The sequence below is a fragment of the Neolamprologus multifasciatus genome, chromosome 12 (assembly GCF_963576455.1).
Source record: "Neolamprologus multifasciatus chromosome 12, fNeoMul1.2, whole genome shotgun sequence".
Lineage (NCBI taxonomy): Eukaryota > Metazoa > Chordata > Actinopteri > Cichliformes > Cichlidae > Neolamprologus > Neolamprologus multifasciatus.
This window is the reverse complement of record NC_140450.1, coordinates 8,246,730-8,268,733: the sequence shown is the minus strand read 5'-3', so window position 1 is coordinate 8,268,733 and position 22,004 is coordinate 8,246,730. Positions and strand designations below refer to the sequence as shown.

General features: G+C 38.9%; 3 protein-coding genes across 5 annotated transcripts in view; 1 reads left to right on the top strand and 2 right to left on the bottom strand.

The window, feature by feature from the left end:
• Positions 1-12,420, top strand: part of col27a1b (collagen, type XXVII, alpha 1b) — a 73,094-nt gene extending 60,674 nt beyond the window's left edge. The window contains exons 37-61 of one of the 2 annotated variants that reach the window (XM_085181297.1): positions 410-517; positions 615-668; positions 935-1,042; positions 1,122-1,175; positions 1,680-1,733; positions 2,707-2,763; positions 2,853-2,906; positions 3,011-3,064; positions 3,176-3,229; positions 3,370-3,423; positions 3,505-3,612; positions 3,689-3,796; positions 4,585-4,692; positions 4,796-4,849; positions 6,521-6,583; positions 6,747-6,800; positions 6,903-6,938; positions 7,442-7,459; positions 7,596-7,631; positions 8,273-8,299; positions 8,397-8,462; positions 8,649-8,817; positions 8,916-9,025; positions 9,939-10,157; positions 11,116-12,420. In XM_085181297.1, the coding sequence (XP_085037423.1) occupies positions 410-517; positions 615-668; positions 935-1,042; positions 1,122-1,175; positions 1,680-1,733; positions 2,707-2,763; positions 2,853-2,906; positions 3,011-3,064; positions 3,176-3,229; positions 3,370-3,423; positions 3,505-3,612; positions 3,689-3,796; positions 4,585-4,692; positions 4,796-4,849; positions 6,521-6,583; positions 6,747-6,800; positions 6,903-6,938; positions 7,442-7,459; positions 7,596-7,631; positions 8,273-8,299; positions 8,397-8,462; positions 8,649-8,817; positions 8,916-9,025; positions 9,939-10,157; positions 11,116-11,262 (1,974 nt within the window). In that variant the 3' untranslated portion in view covers positions 11,263-12,420. Of the gene's footprint in view, positions 1-409; positions 518-614; positions 669-934; positions 1,043-1,121; positions 1,176-1,679; positions 1,734-2,706; positions 2,764-2,852; positions 2,907-3,010; positions 3,065-3,175; positions 3,230-3,369; positions 3,424-3,504; positions 3,613-3,688; positions 3,797-4,584; positions 4,693-4,795; positions 4,850-6,520; positions 6,584-6,746; positions 6,939-7,441; positions 7,460-7,595; positions 7,632-8,272; positions 8,300-8,396; positions 8,463-8,648; positions 8,818-8,915; positions 9,026-9,938; positions 10,158-11,115 lie in introns of both variants that reach the window. The other variant, XM_085181296.1, reaches the window with a different exon arrangement.
• A 299-nt stretch (positions 12,421-12,719) lies between these two features.
• Positions 12,720-17,161, bottom strand: LOC146506363 (uncharacterized). Its single transcript, XM_085181305.1, has 8 exons — positions 17,019-17,161; positions 16,635-16,805; positions 15,214-15,392; positions 14,297-14,390; positions 14,113-14,182; positions 13,981-14,017; positions 13,230-13,293; positions 12,720-13,064 (listed from the first exon to the last, which is right to left on the bottom strand). The coding sequence occupies exons 1-8, from the start codon at positions 17,040-17,042 to the stop codon at positions 12,906-12,908; spliced, it is 798 nt and encodes a 265-aa protein (XP_085037431.1). The 5' UTR covers positions 17,043-17,161; the 3' UTR covers positions 12,720-12,905.
• Positions 17,162-17,317: 156 nt separating this feature from the next.
• ppil3 (peptidylprolyl isomerase (cyclophilin)-like 3) lies at positions 17,318-20,315 on the bottom strand. 2 transcript variants are annotated; one of them, XM_085181308.1, is made up of 6 exons: positions 19,820-20,315; positions 19,523-19,597; positions 18,675-18,768; positions 18,513-18,580; positions 18,307-18,425; positions 17,318-18,191 (listed from the first exon to the last, which is right to left on the bottom strand). In XM_085181308.1, the coding sequence occupies exons 1-6, from the start codon at positions 19,820-19,822 to the stop codon at positions 18,065-18,067; spliced, it is 486 nt and encodes a 161-aa protein (XP_085037434.1). In that variant the 5' UTR covers positions 19,823-20,315; the 3' UTR covers positions 17,318-18,064. The 2 variants fall into 2 exon arrangements, with proteins under 2 accessions (XP_085037434.1, XP_085037433.1); XM_085181307.1 differs by lacking the exons at positions 19,523-19,597; positions 19,820-20,315 and adding an exon at positions 18,920-19,494.
• Between the last annotated feature and the right edge of the window lie 1,689 nt (positions 20,316-22,004).

The window sequence follows — 22,004 nt, the reverse complement described above, 5'->3', positions numbered from 1 at the left end:
AGACTTTTAGATACAGTTAGCTGTACCGCTTGCCTTTTCTGCGCTTAGACGTCTGTTACTGTACAGAAATGCTAAATACCATTCAAGATTTTATTTAATAACCTGAAGCTCTCCTCGGAATCAAACTCCTCCGGCTGGTAGATATTAACTCCTTACACTACCAGCAGGCATCTCCATCCGCTGTTGTGCAGGCCTCTCAGTGGGCAGTGTCATTAATGGCTTATAAAACACTGTAACATATTTATTTTGGGCTTGTAAAATACTTTATTGGATACAAATAATGATACTTTGTTCAAATATATGAAGCTATGAATGTTTGTAATTACTGTTACAGTAATCCAGTTTATTCTCACTCAACTGTTAGATCATGATTTTCTTCTTTTTATTTGACTCGTTCCACTCTTCCCAGGGTGAAAAGGGGGATGCTGGTCTTGAGGGCACCACAGGAGACAGGGGTGAATTTGGCCTGAAAGGAAAGGAAGGACCCCCTGGGCCTCCTGGGCTTGTGGGCGTGAGGGTGAGTGTTTTGGCAGCCAGCTCCAGATTTCATTCAGTTCCAGTAAAAAGACAGCTCTTTTGGTCCACTAGAACCCTGTTTGATTTTCTGTTATCAGGGTCAGGAGGGTAAACCTGGCAAAATTGGGGAAAGAGGAAGGCCAGGAGAAAAGGTTTGTCAGTTCACTTGCTTGAAGCTAAATACATCTTTCAATCTTGGATGTCTGTCAATTTACTCTCTTGCACTGGGAGTTAAAACGTTCTCTGCTGTAGTAGTAAACAAACAGAAAGGTCTGTAACCTGAATAAGCACAACACTGAAGGTGCTTGTCAAGTAGAGTTTTAGCATTCGATGTTTGATTTTGACAAACTAACTGCACAACTACTTAGGGCTATTTGTATGCTCAGTGAATAGCTGCTCATTGATGGCCTTTCTCCAGGGGAGCAAAGGTCAACAGGGTCATCTGGGTGAGACTGGGCCAGCCGGTGTGCCGGGAGAGCTAGGATTTGTTGGGCAGAAGGGAGCAAGAGGAACCATCGGACCAGTGGTAAATTCTTTACAGTAGGACTAAAAGACTTAATTAGTGTGTTTGTATATATGGGCTAAATATATATATATTTCCAAAGGGTGCTCCAGGGAGAATGGGCCAACAAGGAGACCCGGGCATATCAGGTTACCAGGTAAGCCTTTGTTTAATTCAAGCATCTAATTGTGGGGTGTTATGAAAAATGAGAGACCCGAGGGGAATATTCAAACAGCCAGGTTTTCATCTTCAGGCTCTGTACAGACTCACATAAAAAGGGATGTTTTTTCACGGGCCATTGCGATGATTCTTGCGTACAAAACGATCCCTATGAGTGCCACCTACTCCAGTCAGAGAATATATGAGATGATGATCTATAAAAAATATAACAGTTAAGTGCCACACTATTACTGCATATAAGACGGAATAATATCATTAACCTGGGGATTCATCTTATCAAGTAGTAAAATAAACATTTTCATTCAAGTTAATTATTTTATGACTGTATGCACGCTATTGAAGGCCAGTGACACCGTTGGATGCAGTCGGATGTTTTTTCTGCTCTTCTTCTGTCTTACAAACATGTCTCACTGTGAAGCTTAAGCTCAGAGCTTGCTGTTCTGAAACGAGGTTGAGTCATAATCGTATTTTCTTGTCATAGGGTCACGCTGGACCAGCAGGCCCACTGGGACCACCTGGGCCAAAAGGTGAAAAGGTACATTCCCAGTCTAATTTACTGCCTCTAATAGGCAGTTGCCCTTTGTGTCTAATGAGCTCTTCCTAACAATGTATGTAGCACATTGTCTTTGAGTGCATGGTCAGGAATGTTTTTTTGGGATACACTTGAACTTCAGTTGTGTCTCTAATTAGTGCTTCCTGTGTCTATCTTGTTGTCCTTGCAATATCCCCAAAGTCATCTCTAATTTGATCAGTGATATGAACTAGGACACGCCCAATTAACTCAGTGTATCAAGTGTATATAATTAGCCAAGCACCTGGACTCTTCTGCACATGATTTTGGCGAGATTGACCACATAATTTGTGTTTATTTGACAGGAGCAGCATAGAATGTAACTCACTGCACCACAGTTTTAGTGAGATGCTAATTTGCAATTTTTTTAGTCCCTTGGCAGAAGCCATCTGGATGTGGATATTTGTCATTTTCCCTTTGCCAATATCCTAGATATGATGGCTATGCTTGTGCTCTAATTAAATCAATATCATCCAATCACATGGATGATTGCAAAATTTATGACCGTCAATAGAAAATACTGGAGATAAATACAGATCTGTCACAGTTTTGTTTTTATTATTTTTGCTACAGTACATTTTCGTTTATTTACTTGACCCCTGCTCAGCCCTAATTATACTTCAGCTTTCTATTTTCCTTTCTGGGCTCTTCAATTATTCATTTCATTTGATACATGCACAGCACATACCTATTAAAATTATACACATATCTGTGGCTATTGTTTAATGAATCTCATAAAGACCCTGGAACAAATATTGGCTCCATTTATGTAAAATGGAATCATTGTGGGTAATAGTGCATGTAATGATTTGCCATCCATATAAAGAGAGCAAGCCATGTGTTTCAAACAAAGCATGCATTGATTTTGCAAAGACCGCTGGATTTAAGGGAAAATCTACTGATTATGGTTGTTTTTTTTTCTATGTTGCTCAATTAGGGTGAACAGGGAGATGACAGCAAATTAGAAGGTCTCCCAGGTCCTGAAGGTGACAGAGTGAGTTTCCGAGATTTCGCAGTTTTTCAAGTGCTGCTTCTCTGTGTGCTCTTCCTGATTGTTTATTATGTTTTCCAATCTTAATCCAGGGTCGTCCTGGAGACAGAGGGGAGAGAGGAGAACCAGGTGACCCTGGACAGACTGTAAGTAAAGTTTAAAAAAAAGTGATATGCTCCTCTTTTTACATTATTTTTGGTGCAAACGGGGTTAAAATCAGTATTGAAATGAAGAAAAGAAACATTTTCAGGGTCAAATAGGTTTTGATGGAGCAAGAGGGGAACCTGGTGCCCCTGGCCTTCCTGTAAGTATACTTTTACTTGTAAACTGTAAAACTCAGTTGTATGAATATTGTGTAAAATTGTCCATAAAAAAAAACTGTGATCTTTAAATCAAACACTAATAATCATTTCAGGGGAAACCTGGACCAAAGGGACAACCAGGACTGAAAGGATCCAAAGGTGACCAAGTAAGGACATAAATAGTTGCAAGATTTTACATTTATGAGTAACTTAATCACCTCTTCCAATATTACTGGGATATTATTATTACTGTATTTTCTTTTATGTACCCGTGTCTGAACCTTGACATGAATTCTTTGTGTTTCAGGGTCAGAAAGGAAAATCAGGGGCAAGAGGTGCATCTGGTACCAAAGGGCCACCAGTGAGTTGGACAAACTCCTTGTCTGCTTATATAATGAAACCTTAACTTAAACATTAACATAAAGTTTTCTGATCGTCCAAGGGTCCCGAGGGTTCTACTGGTCCACGTGGGGTTGTTGGGAGGGAGGGACTTGAAGGTCCACCTGGTATGGATGGCCAGCCTGGCATAGATGGAAGTAAAGGCGTTAAGGTGAAGACACTGTCAGTGGTGCCTGTTTCATTGAATGAAAAGAAAACATCGCTCATTAATTGCCTCCTGTATTTAGGGGGAGCAAGGAGAAGATGGAAACTTGGGCTTTCCTGGAAAACCTGGGCAGCAGGGTGAAAAGGGTGTAACAGGGCTTCCTGGAAATCAAGGATCCTTTGGTCCAAAGGTGATGATGATGAAATGATGGTTGACAGCTTGCCTGGCTTTGATCATATTCATAAGGAACATGTTAACAGCATAAGAATCTTTATAGACTGCAGTGCAGGCAAAATTGTTGCTGATATTACTCGTAATTGCCAGAAAGCTTTTAATCTGCTATGAATGCCTCCCTCAGCAACATAATGCTGCCTTTATATGTGGAGCCTTATGTAATTTCAAAGGCTGAATGCTGCACAAAGTCTTTATACTGTTTCTCAGAAGACCTACCATCCATTGCAATAATGTCGGGAAGTTTGTGTTGGAAAGTATCAATGAATTGCCACAGTTTTTGTTTGCATGTCCTTGCAAATATTATATAAGATGCAAATATGCAAGACAAACAGAGAGGCTGTATTTATGAGATCTGCAGCATTGGATAGTTTTTGCCTCGCTGCTCCACTCAGGGCATCAAGTTGCATTCTAATTTTGTTATATGTGACGATCTAAACATAAACATGGCAAGTTTTGATGAACTGTAGCTTGGTTCTTCTGCATCTCAATCTGAACCGATTTAAGGGACACCCAAACGAGAAAGCAACAGGCCAGCACAACTGTATTTTAGGCTAAGTTTTGCTACTGATACTTGCTACATGATTAGGGACCACACTAAATGCAATTAGCAGTGCCTTATCACAGAAAACATGAAGTAGGTGCTCGCTGAACTATAGTGACTTCTGTATTTTTGTTAAAGTATCTATATAGAGGTTATGGCATGGATGTAAAAACGATTCTCGTGTGATTGCATTTCTTCTATAGGGCGAGAAGGGGCTCCCAGGACAAATTGGTCCAGCAGGGAAGAGAGGATCCATTGGCGGGATGGGATTACCAGGAAAACAAGGAGATCAGGGAGTTAAAGGGCAACTGGTGAGGGCTGATTCTTTTTTCTTACAACTCAAATTCCTTTATAGGACAGTATTCTTTTGCTAGGGAATAATATCCATACTTTCCCTTCCTTCTTTTTTATTAGGGGGATACTGGTGAACAAGGATTTCCGGGGGTGTTTGGGCTCTTTGGACCAAAGGTAAGCTTCTACACATTCTCCATTTAGAAGTGATGACCTCAGGCCAACATTTTTGAATAACGTTTTTAACCTTTAGAATAGGCTTATTAAAGTAATTTGTGGGTTTAAGTCACCTTAAGGCTGAAAAACTTTTTTAAAGTTTAAAAGTCTTAAGTTGTCGAGAGCTGCATAATATTATATGATTTTTGGAAATATTAGACATGAAAGCTGTTTGGTATTACTGTAACATGCCTCAGGATGACATCTGCTACACCATAAGTTTTACTTACAGCACTGCTGAAGTATATATCATTACAAGCTGAAGAAACAGAATAGGCTTTATTGGAGTCTGAGTCTTTAATTTAAAACCCTGAGAGTGATGTTGGATATTTTCCTGCAGTGGGGAGTTGAACAGGAGTGTCGAGCGCATGAGCTTTGTGCCGGTGCTCGCTAGAGTTTATAATGGTCGTTCTTACTCAGAAGAAATGGGCAAGAATAGTTAAAGCATGACAAGTTCTGGAGTGATGTCACGTTTGTAATGTCAACAATATTGATAACTATAATAAGTGTAAAATGTAGTGTTTTTGTAATGGCACTTTTTATGGTCAGGGCTTCTGTAAAACACTGTGCTTCAAACCATTTACTCCTTTTTTATATACATATTTAAAAGTAAAACTGTCAGCGCATATGCTGTTCACCTGTTGGATAAATGTTTGAAATAGCACATCTGTAACAGCACCTCCATGTTTGTGAAACCAAACTTTAGATTTATAAGAATATTCTGCGCTGCTGTGTTCTGTGCTTGTAAACCGCTTAGCTTTAGATTCCAGACTGCTCGTTTAAAAAAGTAATTTTTAACAACTTACATACTTGAAGAATAACTGTTTCTTAATTTAAAAAGCTGCCTAATTGATGTAGTGTTTGTTTGTACTCTTACCTCTGCAAAAAGAGAGATGCTAACACCTTGAAGCTAAGTTACTTTTTGCACAATCAGGTAAATCCACACAAAATTTCTAAAGCAATTTTTTAAACGGGGATATTAAAAACATAGTTTTGTTTGTTTGATAAAATAATCTGCTGATCTGTATAGTGCAGTAAAACATTATTTTACTGTATTAATATTATAAAATGACTATTATAATAGTAGATGTATAAATTTAATGCACATGGGGCTTTGACACAGACACAATCTTAGACCTGCTTCTTAATGAATTGCAGCTAGAGACATTTCTTCAGCAGCTTTAATGGTGATGGAGGAGGACAGTTTAAAACTGGCATATAGCTGTTTAAACATATTAACATCAGACAATATCATGAGAATCAGGGTTTCCCATCATCCAGTTTCTCACACAGCTTTGGATGTGTTCTTGCTACTTTAAATAACATGTTTGGTTTAGACCAGTGGTTCTTAACCTTGTTGGAGGTACCGAACCCCACCAGCTTCATATGTGCAGTCACTGAACCCCTCTTTAGTGAAAAATAAAATGTTTTTGAATTTTTTCAAATTCAAGACGTAGATATGTTTTTTACTGGTGCACAAAATGAGCCGTGCATGTCATGGCGGAGGCTCTGCCGAACCCCTGAGATCGACTCACTGAACCCCTAGGGTTCGATCGAACCCAGGTTAAGAACCACTGGTTTAGACAAAGAAATACAAATACTATTGTCTTTTTTTCTTGTGCTTGTTTCTAGGGACCTCCAGGAGACACTGGCCCAGCAGGGATACAGGGACCAAAAGGACCACGTGGTTTGATGGTAAGATGAAGATTAACGGTAGTTTGGCAACTCAGTGCAGTATTTCAGCCACTGTCTGTGCACTGAACTCTCACAAACTGCACACTTGGCATGAAAATTAAGTACCGCTTCATCAGATGCTACATCATCCGTCCTCAGTCACTTACATGCTTCTGCTTTCCAGGGTATGGAGGGTGCTTTGGGCCCCGTTGGCATCATTGGCCCCAGCGGTCATCCTGTATGTACCTCGTATGTCATCCCATGTGCCAAGCTTTATGTGACTTCTCCCTGTTTTTTTGGCAATGATGGAGTGATCCTTTGTCTTGTTTCTCTCCATCAGGGACCCCAGGGTGACAAAGGAAGTCGAGGGGAGACGGTGCGTGGCGCTGTTTTGATGAATCCTTTTCTGTCTTTACTGTGAGCACAGAATAGGATACTTAGTATGGAGACAGCACACCGCTCAGCCTCCTTTGCCCTCAGGACTTTTCATTTCCTATTGTGTTCCACTGTTTGTTGTTACACTCACAGTGACACTTAGCTGCTGTGGAAATCCTGTCAGGGTGATAAATGTTGGCTGCTTGCTCCTCTCAAGATTTTTAAGAGGTTTGTTGAGCGCTCATACACAGGGATAATTCGCAACCTCACTCTTAAAACGCCAACACCATTCATGTATGGGTTTGCCGTGTGGAAATAGGATTTGCTGTGTGGAAATAAGATTTCTGAGTGTAGGCTTGCAAAGAAGCAAGAGGGCAATTCAAAATACAGTAGATAAAGACTGTCTGTTGAATTGGTAGCACTAAGATGCCATTACACTGTACAAGATAATAGAATGTCGTCTCTGCACTTATATTGATTGTATTGCTTTCGTCTCTCTAACAGGGGACGCAGGGACCTAGAGTGAGTAATTAATCACATCTGTAGCTTTTACATTACTTTTTTAAAGCATGAAAAGAAATAAATTACCTTAATCACTTTTTATAAAAGCCAAGTTATAAATATTGTAAAAGCCTAATGTGTGAATGGAACTTTTTAGGGATCTCCTGGTCCTCGTGGACCACCTGGACCAACCGTGAGTTCTTCTTTTTCTACATTTTAAAAAGGCAGATTTGTGTTTCAGACAATCTGGAGTTGATTTTGATGTTTAATGCGTGTGGGGGGAAATGCCAGGGAAAATTATGTTTAGTTGAAATGGATGACTTGTATTTTCCAGAAAATATAAATTAATTAATTGATCTCTGGCAAAGACAGCATGATTTAGTGGCAGAACAGACTGAGACACACTGAGAGTAAAATGTAGGAAAACGTGGGATTCCCTTTAAGTCTGCTGGAAAATAATTTGAAGAATAATAAGTCATTTGTACATCTACACTTTCAACTATAAACATACGGTGCTATTTACGGGATAATCTAACTAGTTACACCTGCTTTTCCCCCCACTGTGATCTAATACAAATAGCTTTTGGCTAGCGGCTTTTCTTTTCTGCATTTGATACGCTTTATTTCCTGCTTTTTCATGCCTCATTTCCTCTGCATTCATGACTGTGTCTTATCTGCACGTTGGGAGAAAATTAAACACCACCACCGACAGGGTCGATCAGGATTTACAGAACTGTTTCATGAACACAAATGCACTAAACGGCTGTTGTTACATAAATGCAGATAAGACAAAATAAGTTGTAATATAACAGGTTTTTGTCTGTTGTTTTCTAGGGGCGTCCCAGTTCTGCCCTTTCACTTGTAAGTGTGTTTCACCTGTTTTGTTAAACTGGATTTTTCTGGGATTAATCACATAATGCAAGTTACCTTCATGCCTTGCTACTTTTTTTTCTGGCAGAGAAATGAAGCCCTCGGTGCTGCTTTTCAAGTCATTATTGATTCCCATGCTGCACTGAGACAAGAGGTTTGTATTGATGGAAACTATGCAGCTAAAGTTAATTGGGTCACTGCAGCAGTACAGAATATAGTCATGACTATCACAGTTTTCAAGAATAGCTACAAATAAACCAACAGTTAACAATGAAATGAAGTTTCATGTACTTAAAGACAAATTTCAAAACCTCAAGTGATTTATTTATGTGCAAATCAGAATAATCCGAGCATGGACCTGCCCATGTTAGACCAGGGCAATGAGATATTTAAGACGCTGCAGCATCTCAGCACTCTGATCCAGAGTCTTAAGAACCCGCTGGGAACCCGCGACAATCCTGCCCGAATCTGCAGAGATCTCTACAACTGTGAGCAGAAGATGTATGACGGTGAGGAAATATTTAAACAGAACCATCATTTCTGCGCACATATGGTCTCTGTTTATCTAGTTAAGGGTTGTTCTCCCATCCTTCCTTCATGTTGAAAGGCACTTACTGGATTGATCCAAACCTCGGATGCGTAGCTGACACGATTGAGGTGACGTGCAACTTCACTGGTGGAGGACAAACTTGCCTGAAGCCTCTCACAGTTTCCAAGGTTAGGTTATCTATTTGTATCCATTTGCCTCAGCTAGATACAATATCCTGTAAAATGTAAATACATGTCACTTAGATACAGACAAGATTGCTTTGAATACTATGCAGACGGTGGGTAAGTATCAAATCCACTTGTGTCCTTGTGGAAAATGTTTTCCTCGTGTTGGCTTCAAAAACGATTTCTGAAAAAGTAGAGAGGCTTGGGGTTTAAGATGGGCCATGTGTGTGCATAATGACACTCGTGCAATAAATAAAGGAGCACAGCTGTTCAATTTCTGGCTCTGCACAATAAACTCTAGGACTATTTTGAAAGATCACAGTCGTAGTGAATCTTAAGGCATCACATTTGGTCTTCAGACTTGGCCAAGTCATCATCAAACACACACTGAGTTGGCAAGTAAATCCTCAGACTCTGAAAATACCCTTTATCCACTGATTCTTTTGTCATTTCAGCTTGAAGATATTGCAACAAAACACCGAATGGCACACAATAACACAAATATGGACTGATCTATTTCCTTGGTAAACTGCGAATATAATAACAGGGTTAGATAGCCACAATTAAGGTACAATCTGTGATCCAGATGTACCTCATTCAGATTCATAGCAGAGCTGCAATCTGTTATCAACATCCAAACAGATTGTGCTCAAGTCTGTTCATTAGAAAGACTAACAATTGGTTATTTTTAATTGTAAATTAACAATTGTTAGGAGTTGCTATCATTTATCTTAGTTTAACTGCTTTTCTGAACGTACTATAGTACATTTACTGCAAAAATCACGGTCAAAAAGAGTAAATGATGTAAGACACTCAGTATACAGCCAATTAGTTTGTCATAACACCAAGTCGTCCAGATTCTGAACTTGACCTTTTCACCTTTAAAAGCACTGAGAAAAATCTACTTACTTTATAGTTGGACACCGGGGTCGGTCGCATCCAGATGAACTTCATCCACCTTTTGAGCACTGAGGCTGTGCAGCACATCATCATTCACTGCCTCAACATGTCTGTGTGGGCAGCAGGGCCTTCCCTGCAACGTTCATCCACAGCTGTAAGCTTCAAGGCCTGGACAGGGGAGAGGATTGGAGCAGGAGACCTCCTGCAGCCGCTCGTACCCAGAGATGACTGCTGGGTATGCGTCGTTACCGTCAATGCAATACTCAGTACTTTGGTCTTAATTGTGTTATTAATGTATGTTTGGTTTTTTTTTGTACAAAGCAAGAAATGTTTTATTTTCCTTTCTGACAATATTTTCACGGACCGGGCTTTAAGGTGTCGCGGATAAATACAACAAAATAAAACCAGCACCGGTACCAAAAAAAGAAGATTCATTCATAAGACGGGAAAAGACCCAGGGAAACCGAGTTAATGATAAAAACACTAAAAAAAATAACCCTGAAAACCATAAAATTCACACCAGAGCCTCAACTCTTGCGGTCTGGTACCAAACGACTCACAGACCGGTACCGGTCTGTGGCCCGGAGGTTGGGGTCCACTGTTATAGAGCATCACGTGCTTTAAAGACTTTATGACAAGTTCCTCTAAAAACATAACAGCCAATTGGCTGTTTCATCAGTTATACAGAGATACTGGTTAACCAAGTTTTTTGTTTAGTTTTTTTCTTCAAGCCTTCATGCTTCACAAAGCTAATCACCTTTTCACCCCAGCTCCATTCTTCAATATTCAACCTAATATTTTGTGGGTTAATGCAGTTTGGTTTGATGTTCTCAAAAAAAGGAATGCAGCATTAGCCTTCTTTCCATAAATCCTGTCCTGGTTACTTTGGATAATCCACAAAACTCTTTGTCAGTAGTTTCTGGAAGGAGCATTTCTTTGGTAGAAAGTCATTCCAATTAAAATTATTCCCAGTGACGTCTGAGGGTTATCGAGAATAGACTGCTTTTTCAGTGAGGGGCCCAGTTAAATTCCATTTACCTCTTTTTGCACTGGTTTTGAAGACAGTGATGGATATCTGAAAACGAGCTGATAAAATTGTGTCAATATCGAAATGACGCCAGGCAACGGAGAACTGAATCTTTCATGCAATTTTGTGATTATGTCCCATAACGCTATGCAAATCTGGCTTTCAGATCAAGGATGGGCGCTGGCATCAGACGCATTTTATCTTCCAGAGCCAGGATCCAAACTTACTCCCCATAGTGGATGTGCACAACCTCCCAACTGCAGAGCCCGGGGCACACTATCACCTAGAGGTTGGACCTGTGTGCTTCTTATAAATAGCTGTGGCATGCTCCTAAAAGCAGTGACTTCATGGAAGATTTTGGATTAGGGAGAACAGCCCTTCAGTGATTTGCAAAAAAGAAAAAAACACAAAAAAAAACAACCTCCCATTTTTTTTCTCCCCAAAATATGCTTGGACTGCAGAAACAGGAGGGGCGCCAGATAAAGAAGGCCCGTTGGAATCGCAGAGATAAGACTTCTGGCACTAATCAGCATATGCAACACAATAAGCTCCTTTTGTTAGAGACTTGTTTGTGTGACACAAGACCTGGATGCCCCTTTTGGAAGGAAGTATTATGAACATCTCATTTCTGTCATCTCTCAGACCACGGTGTATCATAGTTTCTTCACGGTCTGACTTATATGGAAATACAGAACAGTTCAAATTCAGTTACTCCTTCTTTCAATGTTTAAGTATTATTTAAACATGTATATGTACTGTATATTGTAAGATAAAGTGCAATAGTTATTGTTACACAGCCTTTAAGATTACACGGTATCAATGTCATATCACTCATTCAGGTATAGTGTGCTTCAAGCACACACACACAGTCTCCAGGTAAGTCTTTTTGAGCCTCTATTAACTGTCCAGTGCTATGAGACACCACATTTATGCGGATATCTTCACACAAATAACTGCTGTGGGGTGCCTTAAATGTCAAGGTGGAGCAAAGATTTCTCGTGTGAACTGAAAAAAAAAAAAGTGTCAAGATGCTACCTCGTTCTGTTCCTCCCATCCCGCAGCAAAACAAGTCGTTGCCTGATATGATCTGGGATGACACAGAGGTGACACCTGGTGCTGCCGCAGTCGACACGCGTGTGATGAACTCTTGTCAGCAAAGCTACGTCTGTGCTTTTAAAGGGAAGACTGTTACGTATACATACAGGCCAAATTTCTTAAATTATATTTTCAAGGTATTACTATTTTCAATATTCTTTGTATGATTCTGACAAAATAATTTAAGTTTGTCAAAATGTAAATGTATAGCTATGCAACATTTATTATCAGTGGATTCTATTTAAAGATTATTTAAAATCTTCAAACTAGGCACCGTTTTAGGGTTGTATTTTATTTTTTTGTCATTCTGAGGTTTAAAGGTTCTTACTGAAATATGCAATAATGATAACAACTCAGAGGATTTTGTTTTTTGTTTTTTTACACTATACAACTCTTAACTACCATGGTACACAAGCTAACAGTGTTTTGGTCTGTACAGACATTTAAGTCTAACGCCTCGATAAGTAATTTGATAAAAAGTCTGAAAACTTTGTTGATAAGTAGCTTTCCGAGTTTTTCTTCAAAGGAAAATTTTCAAACGCAACAAAATAAATGCATTTAAACTGCCTGTTTGTGACACTTTAGTTTCCTTTTGTTCATTTCACACCTGGAAATTTGATGCCGTGCCAGCCACTACTACCATTGTACAGATGAAGGTAAATGGTGTCTGTGATGTCTTTTTTCTCTAGCAGCTTTCATCATCATTTAAATTTTAATGCCATTAGGGGTAATGTTACCTTACGCAATTCAAAAACACAGACAGACTCCAGGTTTAAAAGTGTTATATTAGCAGAGTGCTGTATGGGTGTTGATAAGACCAGATAAGACCATGTTTGTACAGGATGCTGTATATACACGGTCTTATCTCGGGCACATGGCATGACGGCCGCCATCAATTGGCAGGTTGACTCCAGTAATGAAGCTGGCAGCATCAGATGCCAGGAAAGCAATGCTGTGGGCCACTTCTTCCACCTCGCCTGGTCGACCGAGGGCATGGGTCTGCTTACACTTATCAAGAAACTGGTGGTAAAAACATAAAACAATAAGAAAATAATGTATAAAGTTACACTTTTGGTTATGTTGCTAAAAAAAAGTTAAAGAAATAGATCCTCACATTTGAGATGACTTGAGTTGCATGACTGAGATTCTATACATATTTATTCAGCTGAATACAGTAAATATTACCTGGGTATACTGTTCGTCATTTAGTCCCGCTCTCTTGTGGACATCGGTGATGATCACGCCAGGACTGAACAAATAAAATCAGAAATGAATTTTTTTTCTCCCCATCAGAGTTTTGGACAGTCAAACAGCACAGAATTGAAAGCAGTTTTCACACATGGACTCTCGAAAAAGTTTGGAGACCCAGTTCATGAGTTTGAAGTTGCCTCTTCTTTGTAGCACACAGCAGTAGGTAAATGGACTGATACGTATACAGCACCTTTCTATTCAGTTGAGCACTCAAAGCGCTTTCTACTGCAAGTTCCATCCACCCAATCACACACAAAATCACACAGTGCTTTCTAAGCACTTTGTAACAGTGGCGCGCACACTCGTATCTCATAGCATCAGGGGTGCCTAAGAACACTTCGGCACGAGGCTGGATGAGTCAGAGATTGATCTACTGACCGTTCCAACTGGGAAATGACTTGCTGTGCCACCTGAGCCACAGCCGCCCACGGGAGTTGCTTGAGATGTCAAATTCTTTGTTTGGTTTAAACCAGGGTGCTGCGTCATTAGAGCAGGCAGGAGGCATATGATACCCACTTTGCCCGTGCTATTTTCACTATTTTCACTTTTATCAGCACTATCTGCAATCTGAAAATGTGAAGGGACGCACTGCACGTTTGAAAAACTTCTTATTAAAAGAAGAATGAGAAATGAATGTGATCCTAAATCTGAACCTGTGCAACGATAACATGTTTATTGCACTTACCAGACAGAGTTCACTCTAACCTGCTTTGATGCCAGCTCTGAAATTTAAAAAAGTAGTTATATGATGGCCCATTCTTATCTGCCAATGCAAACTTTTATATTGCTGTCCACATGAAGGTAATAAAGAGCTCACCGAGTGCTATGCAACGTGTAAACTGATCAATAGCAGCCTTGGACATGCAATAGGCCAACACACCAGGGAACTACAGAGAGAAAAATTACACTTCTTTGAAGATGCTTTATAACACATAAGTTCATAAAGATATTTCATATGGATGTTTATGTTTAAATATTGCGTCTACATGCAGAGTACCCACTGATCTCTGTCCGTTCACACTGGATACATTGACGATGGAGCCTTTGGTCTTGATCAGGTGCGGTACACAAAGTTGGGTCAGGTGGTATATAGATCTGTAATATATGAACTAAAATTACTTTTAAAAGTCTTTGAACATTAAATATGCAGTTATGACTCATTATAATAACCAGTGCTTGGTCAGTTAACATCCTGACATCTGTGATTGGCTTCACCATTGTAGTAAAAGCAGTATCTCACCAAGGCCTACATTAATCAGGCTACATCCAGTCTAGACAGCTGATGAATGGTTCTACTGAGATAATGTTTCTGTCGATAATGGCAGCGTTAAATCTGTATTTGCACTGAATTCACTTTTGCTTGTGAATTCCAACCTGTTTTTACAGCACAATAGAATTATTGTAGGACTAAACGGATCCTACATTAGAAGGATTCACCATCCTAAGTATGTAAAAAATAGACTTCAAAAGGATGCCGTGTTCTTATCAATTGTTTAACATTTTATATTTTAACGGCCTCATATTTTCATACATGCAGCTTCATTGTGTCCATGGTGTGTAAAAATGGTTAAACATGCTTAATTCTACTTTTCAAGCACGCATGCACACGTTAAACAGTACTGCTAAACTGCTCACAAAATAATAAAATATTAACTGTTAAACGTCACATACAGTTTAGAATATTTAAATAAAATAAATCTCATATTCAGTTGTATTCAAATGCAGCATCTTAAAAAAATACCCTCACAGGTTGACAAGTATCGTTATTATATAAAGATATTCTTAATATATGAAGAGTGCCATGTAATAAATGATTTCTCTTTCCCAGTTTTATATCTAACCTCTTCTTTAATCAACAACTATATGGCTTTGTGAAACTGACACCAGTACATCTCCTACATAAAGCCAGGTCTCCTACCTCACATTAACGTTCATGACCTTGTCATACTGAGCCAGGTCTGTTGTCTCGATGCTGCCCATTGCCAGTATGCCAGCACTGTTGACCAGCACATCCAGCCGGCCGAAATGAGCGATAGTTTTCTCCACCGTGCTTTTTACAATCTCCTCATCAGTCAGGTCTCCAGGAACGAGCAGAGGCTGCATGCACACACAACCTTTCATTAAGAACTGGTTTTTAAATTATTTATAAAGTTGACAAAAATGTATGCCTTTAACACTAAAGTAACAGTAAATACAGAACAAACTGTTTTGTTAATGGCACAAATAATGGTCAAGTAACAACAATAGTGGCACCAGCCTTAAAAACTGCTTCTTTACACTCACCAGTTACTTTGTTAGTTACAATGCAAATATCTAATCAGCCAGTCTCTGAACATTTAGGCATGTAGACGTGGTCGGTAGAACCTGCTAAAGTTTAAAGTGAGCATCAGAATTGTCCTAGTATTTTAGAAACTGTTGCACAACCATCTCACGGGTTCACAGAGAAGGGTTCAAAAAGAGAAGATATTCAGTGAGCGGCAGTTCTCTGGGCAAAAATAACTTGCCAACGCCAGAGGTCAAAGGAGAATGGCCAGACTGCTTGGAGATGATTGTAACTCAAATTACCAGTAATTGCTACTAAGGTATGCAGAAGAGTATTACTAAATGCAACACATCAAACCTTGAAATAGATGGACTACCACAGCAGAAGACCACACAGGGTTCGAGGCTGCTTTGGATGGTAGGCTCAGAATTTGGCGTAAACAACATGAAAGCACAGATCCATCCTGCATAGCATCAAAGGTTCAGGCTGCTGCTGAAGGTGTAATAGTGTTTTCTTGACACACTTTGAACATGAAAATGAGTTTGCACTTTTTTCAAATTGCCCCCAAAATGACCAGAATCCAACAGATGAGCTCTGGCATTGTGGTGAAATGAGAGATTTGTAAAATGGACATGCAGGAGACAAACCTGCAGCAGCTGTCTGACGCTATCAAGTCAATATGGACCAAAATCTCCAAAATGTTTCTTGTATGTTCTTGCATCTATGCCTTGAAGATTTAAGTCAGTTGTGAAGGCAAAAAAGGGGTCCACCCAGCTACTAGTAAGGTGTAACTTACAAAGTATACAGTAAATAGGTATATGCATCTCTAGTACATGCTTGTTTTTGTAATTCTGATGTAGTTCCAAACACTAAAATTGTTTAATAACTTAGTTCTGCTCATTAAATTGACCTGCTGTTGGTCATTAAATTGACCACCAGGAGGTCACAGGAGGTTGTACCAACCACTAGAAAATGTATACAAGTATAATATTTTTATTACAGCATCCAACTTGTGTTTATTCAACTACATTGTGGAAGTGTGTGCAGATATATATGAAGCATACTACGTTATGTACCTCGTCGGCTGCACAGTCTGTGCATTCTTTGGCTACTTTGTTGAGGTTTTCCACGTCGCGGCCGTTCAGAGCCAGCACAGCTCCGAGTTTAGCGAACAGGACGCTCGTACCGGCTCCGATTCCCGAGCTGGCGCCAGTTATCAGGGCCACTTTCCCCTTCAGAGATGACACCTACAATGCACAGCAAAAACACTTCCAAGTCTTTCTCTGAGGTATCTTAACTTGCAGAAATAAGCCCGGGTTTAGTTCATTTTTGTTGCCCTTATTAGCCAGGTCCCTCTTAGAAGTTAACTCAATGAGAGTTTTCGCCTGGATAAAATAAATGAATAATAATAAATACATGACCAAACTCATAAATGAGCCCACGCAAGGCAATAAACTTACTTTAAACGCATCACCTGTAGCCATGATTTCTATCAGGGTCCGCGTGACAGTTGTCGACTATTGATGACGCAATGTGACGCAATATGTCATTTGTAGTTTAAATTAGTTCTTAGGACTACAAGATGTGAAGCGGACTCTCGCGGAAAAGATGCTGCATGTAAAACATATTCTGAAAACATGCTAAAATCAAAAGTATTTTTATTACAAAAGTCTTTTATTTTTATTATTTTTTTAAATACGCAACATTGGCAATTTATTACATTCCCCTTTAGAGTACTTGAATAAATGGAGAGGAACCTGTTGAGACCAAAAATCATTTCAAAACTGATTTAAAGCACAGTGTAAAATACGGATACATCTCCAATCAAAGGTGAAACGAACTTCAACCTGTAGTCTTTTTAACGACCAGCAGGAGGCGACTCTTAAAGTTCCAAAAAGACTTGCGTTTACAAAGAGGTCTATGTGGAAACAATCCTCAGCTCCTTTGTTATGTAACCTCAGCAAACACTTTCCTGATAACGTTGGGTTCAACTGCTAGTTTCAGGTTAACTAAGTAAAATCATAATCAGTTTGTAAAATATGGTCATTTTTAGAAGCAGAAACGAAGAAATTCCCATGATATTTTCACTGGTTAACAACATATCATTCACGTGTCAGTAAGAAGTGTGTGGCCTCCTCTGGTCTCCTGTTTAGATCCACTGTGACAGTCAGCTTCAAAAAACAACTTTGAAACACTTCAGAATGAGACTTCACTAACCAATGGGTGACATCATGGGGGTTACGTCCATATTTTATTTTTTGTTTACAAAGTTTATTGTCTAAGGGAAACAAGACATCCCCCTGATTTATATATATTTTTTACATGAAGTTGCAAAGTGAGGAACTACACCGTATAAAAGTTAAGACAATTTAACACTTTGTAGCTTTGAAGTCAGCACCCTGCCCACTGTCTGGGCATGTGAGTGGACTCTCCAGTTCTACAATTTGAAAAGTATTTCGACTTTAGCAAGGCAACAAGCATTGTATCATATGAAAGTGAAAATCTGCTATCCAGCAAAAGGATTAGCATGAATGGTGACATCCTTTATCCGAGTTTCAGTCAGTGGCCGGAACGTCTTTTCATTCACAGGCAGCTTCTCCAGCTCATCCAGTGTTTCCAAGCCGTCTATGATCCTAAATTTTAGAGGGTAAGCAGTCAGCAAATGTTTCAGTTTTACCTGAGGTAACAAAGCCAGTAGGTGGTCACACAATCATAAACCTCTTTTGTTGGCTTGCATAACATGCTTACTTTCCAAACACTGTGTACTTCATGTCCAGGTGAGGCTGTTTGGCATAGGTGAAGAAAAACTGGGAGCCATTCGTGTTGGGACCATTGTTTGCCATGGAGACCACTCCTCTTACATTATGCTGAAATCAAAAGAACGAAAAAACATTCCCACAGAATGATACTTGGGTAAAACCAGCTTAAACCAACTAGCTATAGGATTTACTCACTTTTAAGTGTTCACTGAACTCATCCTCAAATTTACGCCCCCACATGCTTGTTCCTCCTTTACCTGTGCCTGGAGGTTTTAATAAGAAAACAAAGATGCAATGAACAGGAAGTTCATTTTATATATTTTTTTGCCACTTCAAAAACAACAATAACATCTGTACCTGTAGGATCTCCAGTCTGAACCATGAAGCCCTTTATATTTCGGTGGAAGACGCAACCATTGTAGAAGCCGCTGGCACACAAAGCAAGAAAGTTCTGCAAAAAAACACCAGCAAAATTAAATGCAAATTATTGTATTTGTCATGTTTTTAAATTACACTCTTACAAATTTTATTATTACATTTTTAAAAAAATCTGCAATCTTAAACACCTTCATCGCCCTTAAGAATTGACTATCTTTATTTACCTGACAGAATACGATCATTTCTGAGTCTAGATTGTAAAGAACTTTATCTGCCAAAGGTGACCACATCACACCTCTTCCATCTTCATTGCAGACAGTATATCTTAGAACTGAGTTTTTAAATTGAGTTTTAAGGCTCTTTGTAGTCTTGGGCCATGCTGGAAAGTAATTCCGACACATCAGGTGCACACAAATCTGAATAAAGTCTGAAATCGGGCCAGTAACCTCTTAGAAATGTCCTACATCAGTTCAATCATTCATTTGATTTGATTTATCAATAATCATCATCATTTACACCTGCATTCAATTCAGAACTGGCACGCCTTTGGACTGTGGGAGGAATCCGATAGACCCATGCACACACACACAGGAACAACATGCTAACTTCATACAGAAAGCCCCCAAATTGCATTTTAGCGTACTCTCGTACTACAACAACACAAGATCCAAGTGGGTTGGGATAAACGCCATCCCACCTACGACCCCGAATTAGTGGAAGAAAATAAATCGAGTGCTGGATCGTCTTACTTTTTCACGTAAAGATCCATTAAATGTAAGGAGTGTTAAAATAAAAGGCTTGATTCCTAGGGAGAGAAATACATTTACCTCACATGCCCTCGGTGTGCGCTCACAGAACAATTCAATTTTAATGTCTCCTAGATCTGTGTGAAGTGTAACAGCCTGCAAAATAGACAAGAACATCAAAAAACTTCACGAAGACAAGGAAATTCTCCTGAACTTCAACTTCAAAAACTTGACTAGCTTAGCCTGCTATCGCAAAGAACTACATTATTACACAATGCTTTAAGTGACTCGTAGCCTGTTTAGAACCGTTATAACGTAATATTAGGAAACAACCTCAATTTGACAAATAGCGACTGTAAATGCGACAATGAAACTCACCATTTCAAATGTTGCGTCTGTGAACAAGTGTGTCGAAGAAACATGTCCGTGTAGGGATGGGTATCCAGCGGTGAATGGTTCCGCAAGGAATTTTCACAAACAAAACGAGAGGCGCAGACAATTGAAAAATTTAAAAAAAAAAAAAAAAAAAAAAAAAGAGTCACTGGCACTAACAGTGAGGGGAGGGACATTTTGCTGACATGGTTTGGGCGTGGTTGTCCAGTTTCTGGAAATGGTCCTCGTAAAAAATTGTTAATGAGTGATCCCCTTTATCCTATGATGAAGGATTTTTGTAAAGGTGGGAGTGGTATCTTCCTGCATGACAATAGCTTTGCCCATGAGGGCATAATGGGTCAGTCACTAATGGCTCAGTCACACTAGAGTACAAATAGGATAGCCTAGTCATTGTGACAAGGAAATTTCAATTTGTAGAAGGTTTGGTCATGCCACTGTCTCCAACCTCTGAACGTGTGTGACTGTAGCATGATATGGGTCTTTGCAGCCACTATAAGGTCAGTTGAACACCTACAGTATCTGTATCTGCACACTTGCACATCAAGCTAAACCTTTATGTAATTGTTTAACCCTTCTGTGAGGACACTATTAAGACATAGGCAGAGCACAAAGCAGAGTTGAAGGTTTTTAAGATATATGGCGCGTCAAGATTTAAAGGGGCTCTTTATAATGTCAGATAAAAACGAGCTAAACTACAGCATCGCCTCTAATGAAAATTGAGTATTCAAGGTTTGGGTTTACGACATGTTCTCCGTGCTGGTGTAAAACACCTGAGAACAGATTAGTTCATAAAATCTTCAGAGTAAATTTCATTAGCACTACAGTGAGCAATTTCTGGAAAAAGTTTGTGTCAAAAGCCCAACAGACACCAAGACAAATGTGGCTTACTTCATTTGTTTATTTTACTGGAGTCAGTGGTGTACAACATATGAAGAGAAACATGTTCAAACACACTCAACGTCAGTACTGATGCATTGATGATGTTCCTTTGGCAAAAAACAAAACAAAACAAAACAAAACTGCACAAAACCAAGTGTGTCAAGATAACACGTCTGAGAGAAACAGAGAAAGATGGAAAATTATTTTGTACCCAAATTAAACATTTTAAGAGGAAAAAAGACAAATTAAAAATAGAAAACAGAAACCAAGGGGTAAGGAAGTCCCATTATTCAGACAAACTACTTGGGCTTTATCTATTGCTCACAATAAAGACACAATTCAGACATGAGATGTTTGACAAAAACACAAGCAAGGTCAAATAAAGTGGTGTCTCCTTGAAAATACAGATACACTTAGTTTCAATTTAGCAGTTAATATTAAATACACAAAACTAAAAAATAATGTATAGAAATTTGATATAAAAATGTTATCACAACTGTTGAAATTATTACCAGAAATAATAATAAAAAAATAATACCGTAATAATAATAATAGGCAATCAACTAAAAAAAAAAGTGAGTACTGGCTGCTTTCCTGAGAAATTTAGTTCTACAATAATCCTAACAGATATCAAAATTAAAATAATAAAATTAGTCTAATAATAAAAATGAAAAAAAGAAAGATTAACAGTGACTAAGACAAAAACATGTTTATTTAATGTTACTACACTATGCACTGACCACTTATTTACAGTACTGATTGCAACAAATCACTCAGAGGTGATGACATGATGTCTCTTTTAAATGGAATAGTCGATTGTCTTACTAAATAGGTGTATTGCTAATGTGTTTGTGGGTGTCATTCAAAATGCTCCACTAAAGACCAAAATTCATCTCTTTTTTTCCTTTTTAATATTTCTATGTAAAAGCTTAAGCGTAAACTTAAATTTAACCTCGTGGCTGGCAGTCATTCAGGTAAACCGTCCCACACTGCAAAATGCCTAAAACAGGTTTTTCTATGTGCATACAATAACTTGTACACTATTGTTTGCAACACCTAAAAGTAAGTTCTGTAAGCACAACAATCTCTAATCTACTTAATGTGAAAATGTCACCATGTCTTTAGTAAAACCAATGTGACAAAAGGAATACAAATGCACATTAGAAATCTATATCGTTACTACCAATACAGCTTAAATAAATGTAATACTGCACAACATAGCATAGTCAAACATATCACGGTTATAGATGTGCATAGCTGAAATGTTTTCTATTATGTATATTGCTTCAGT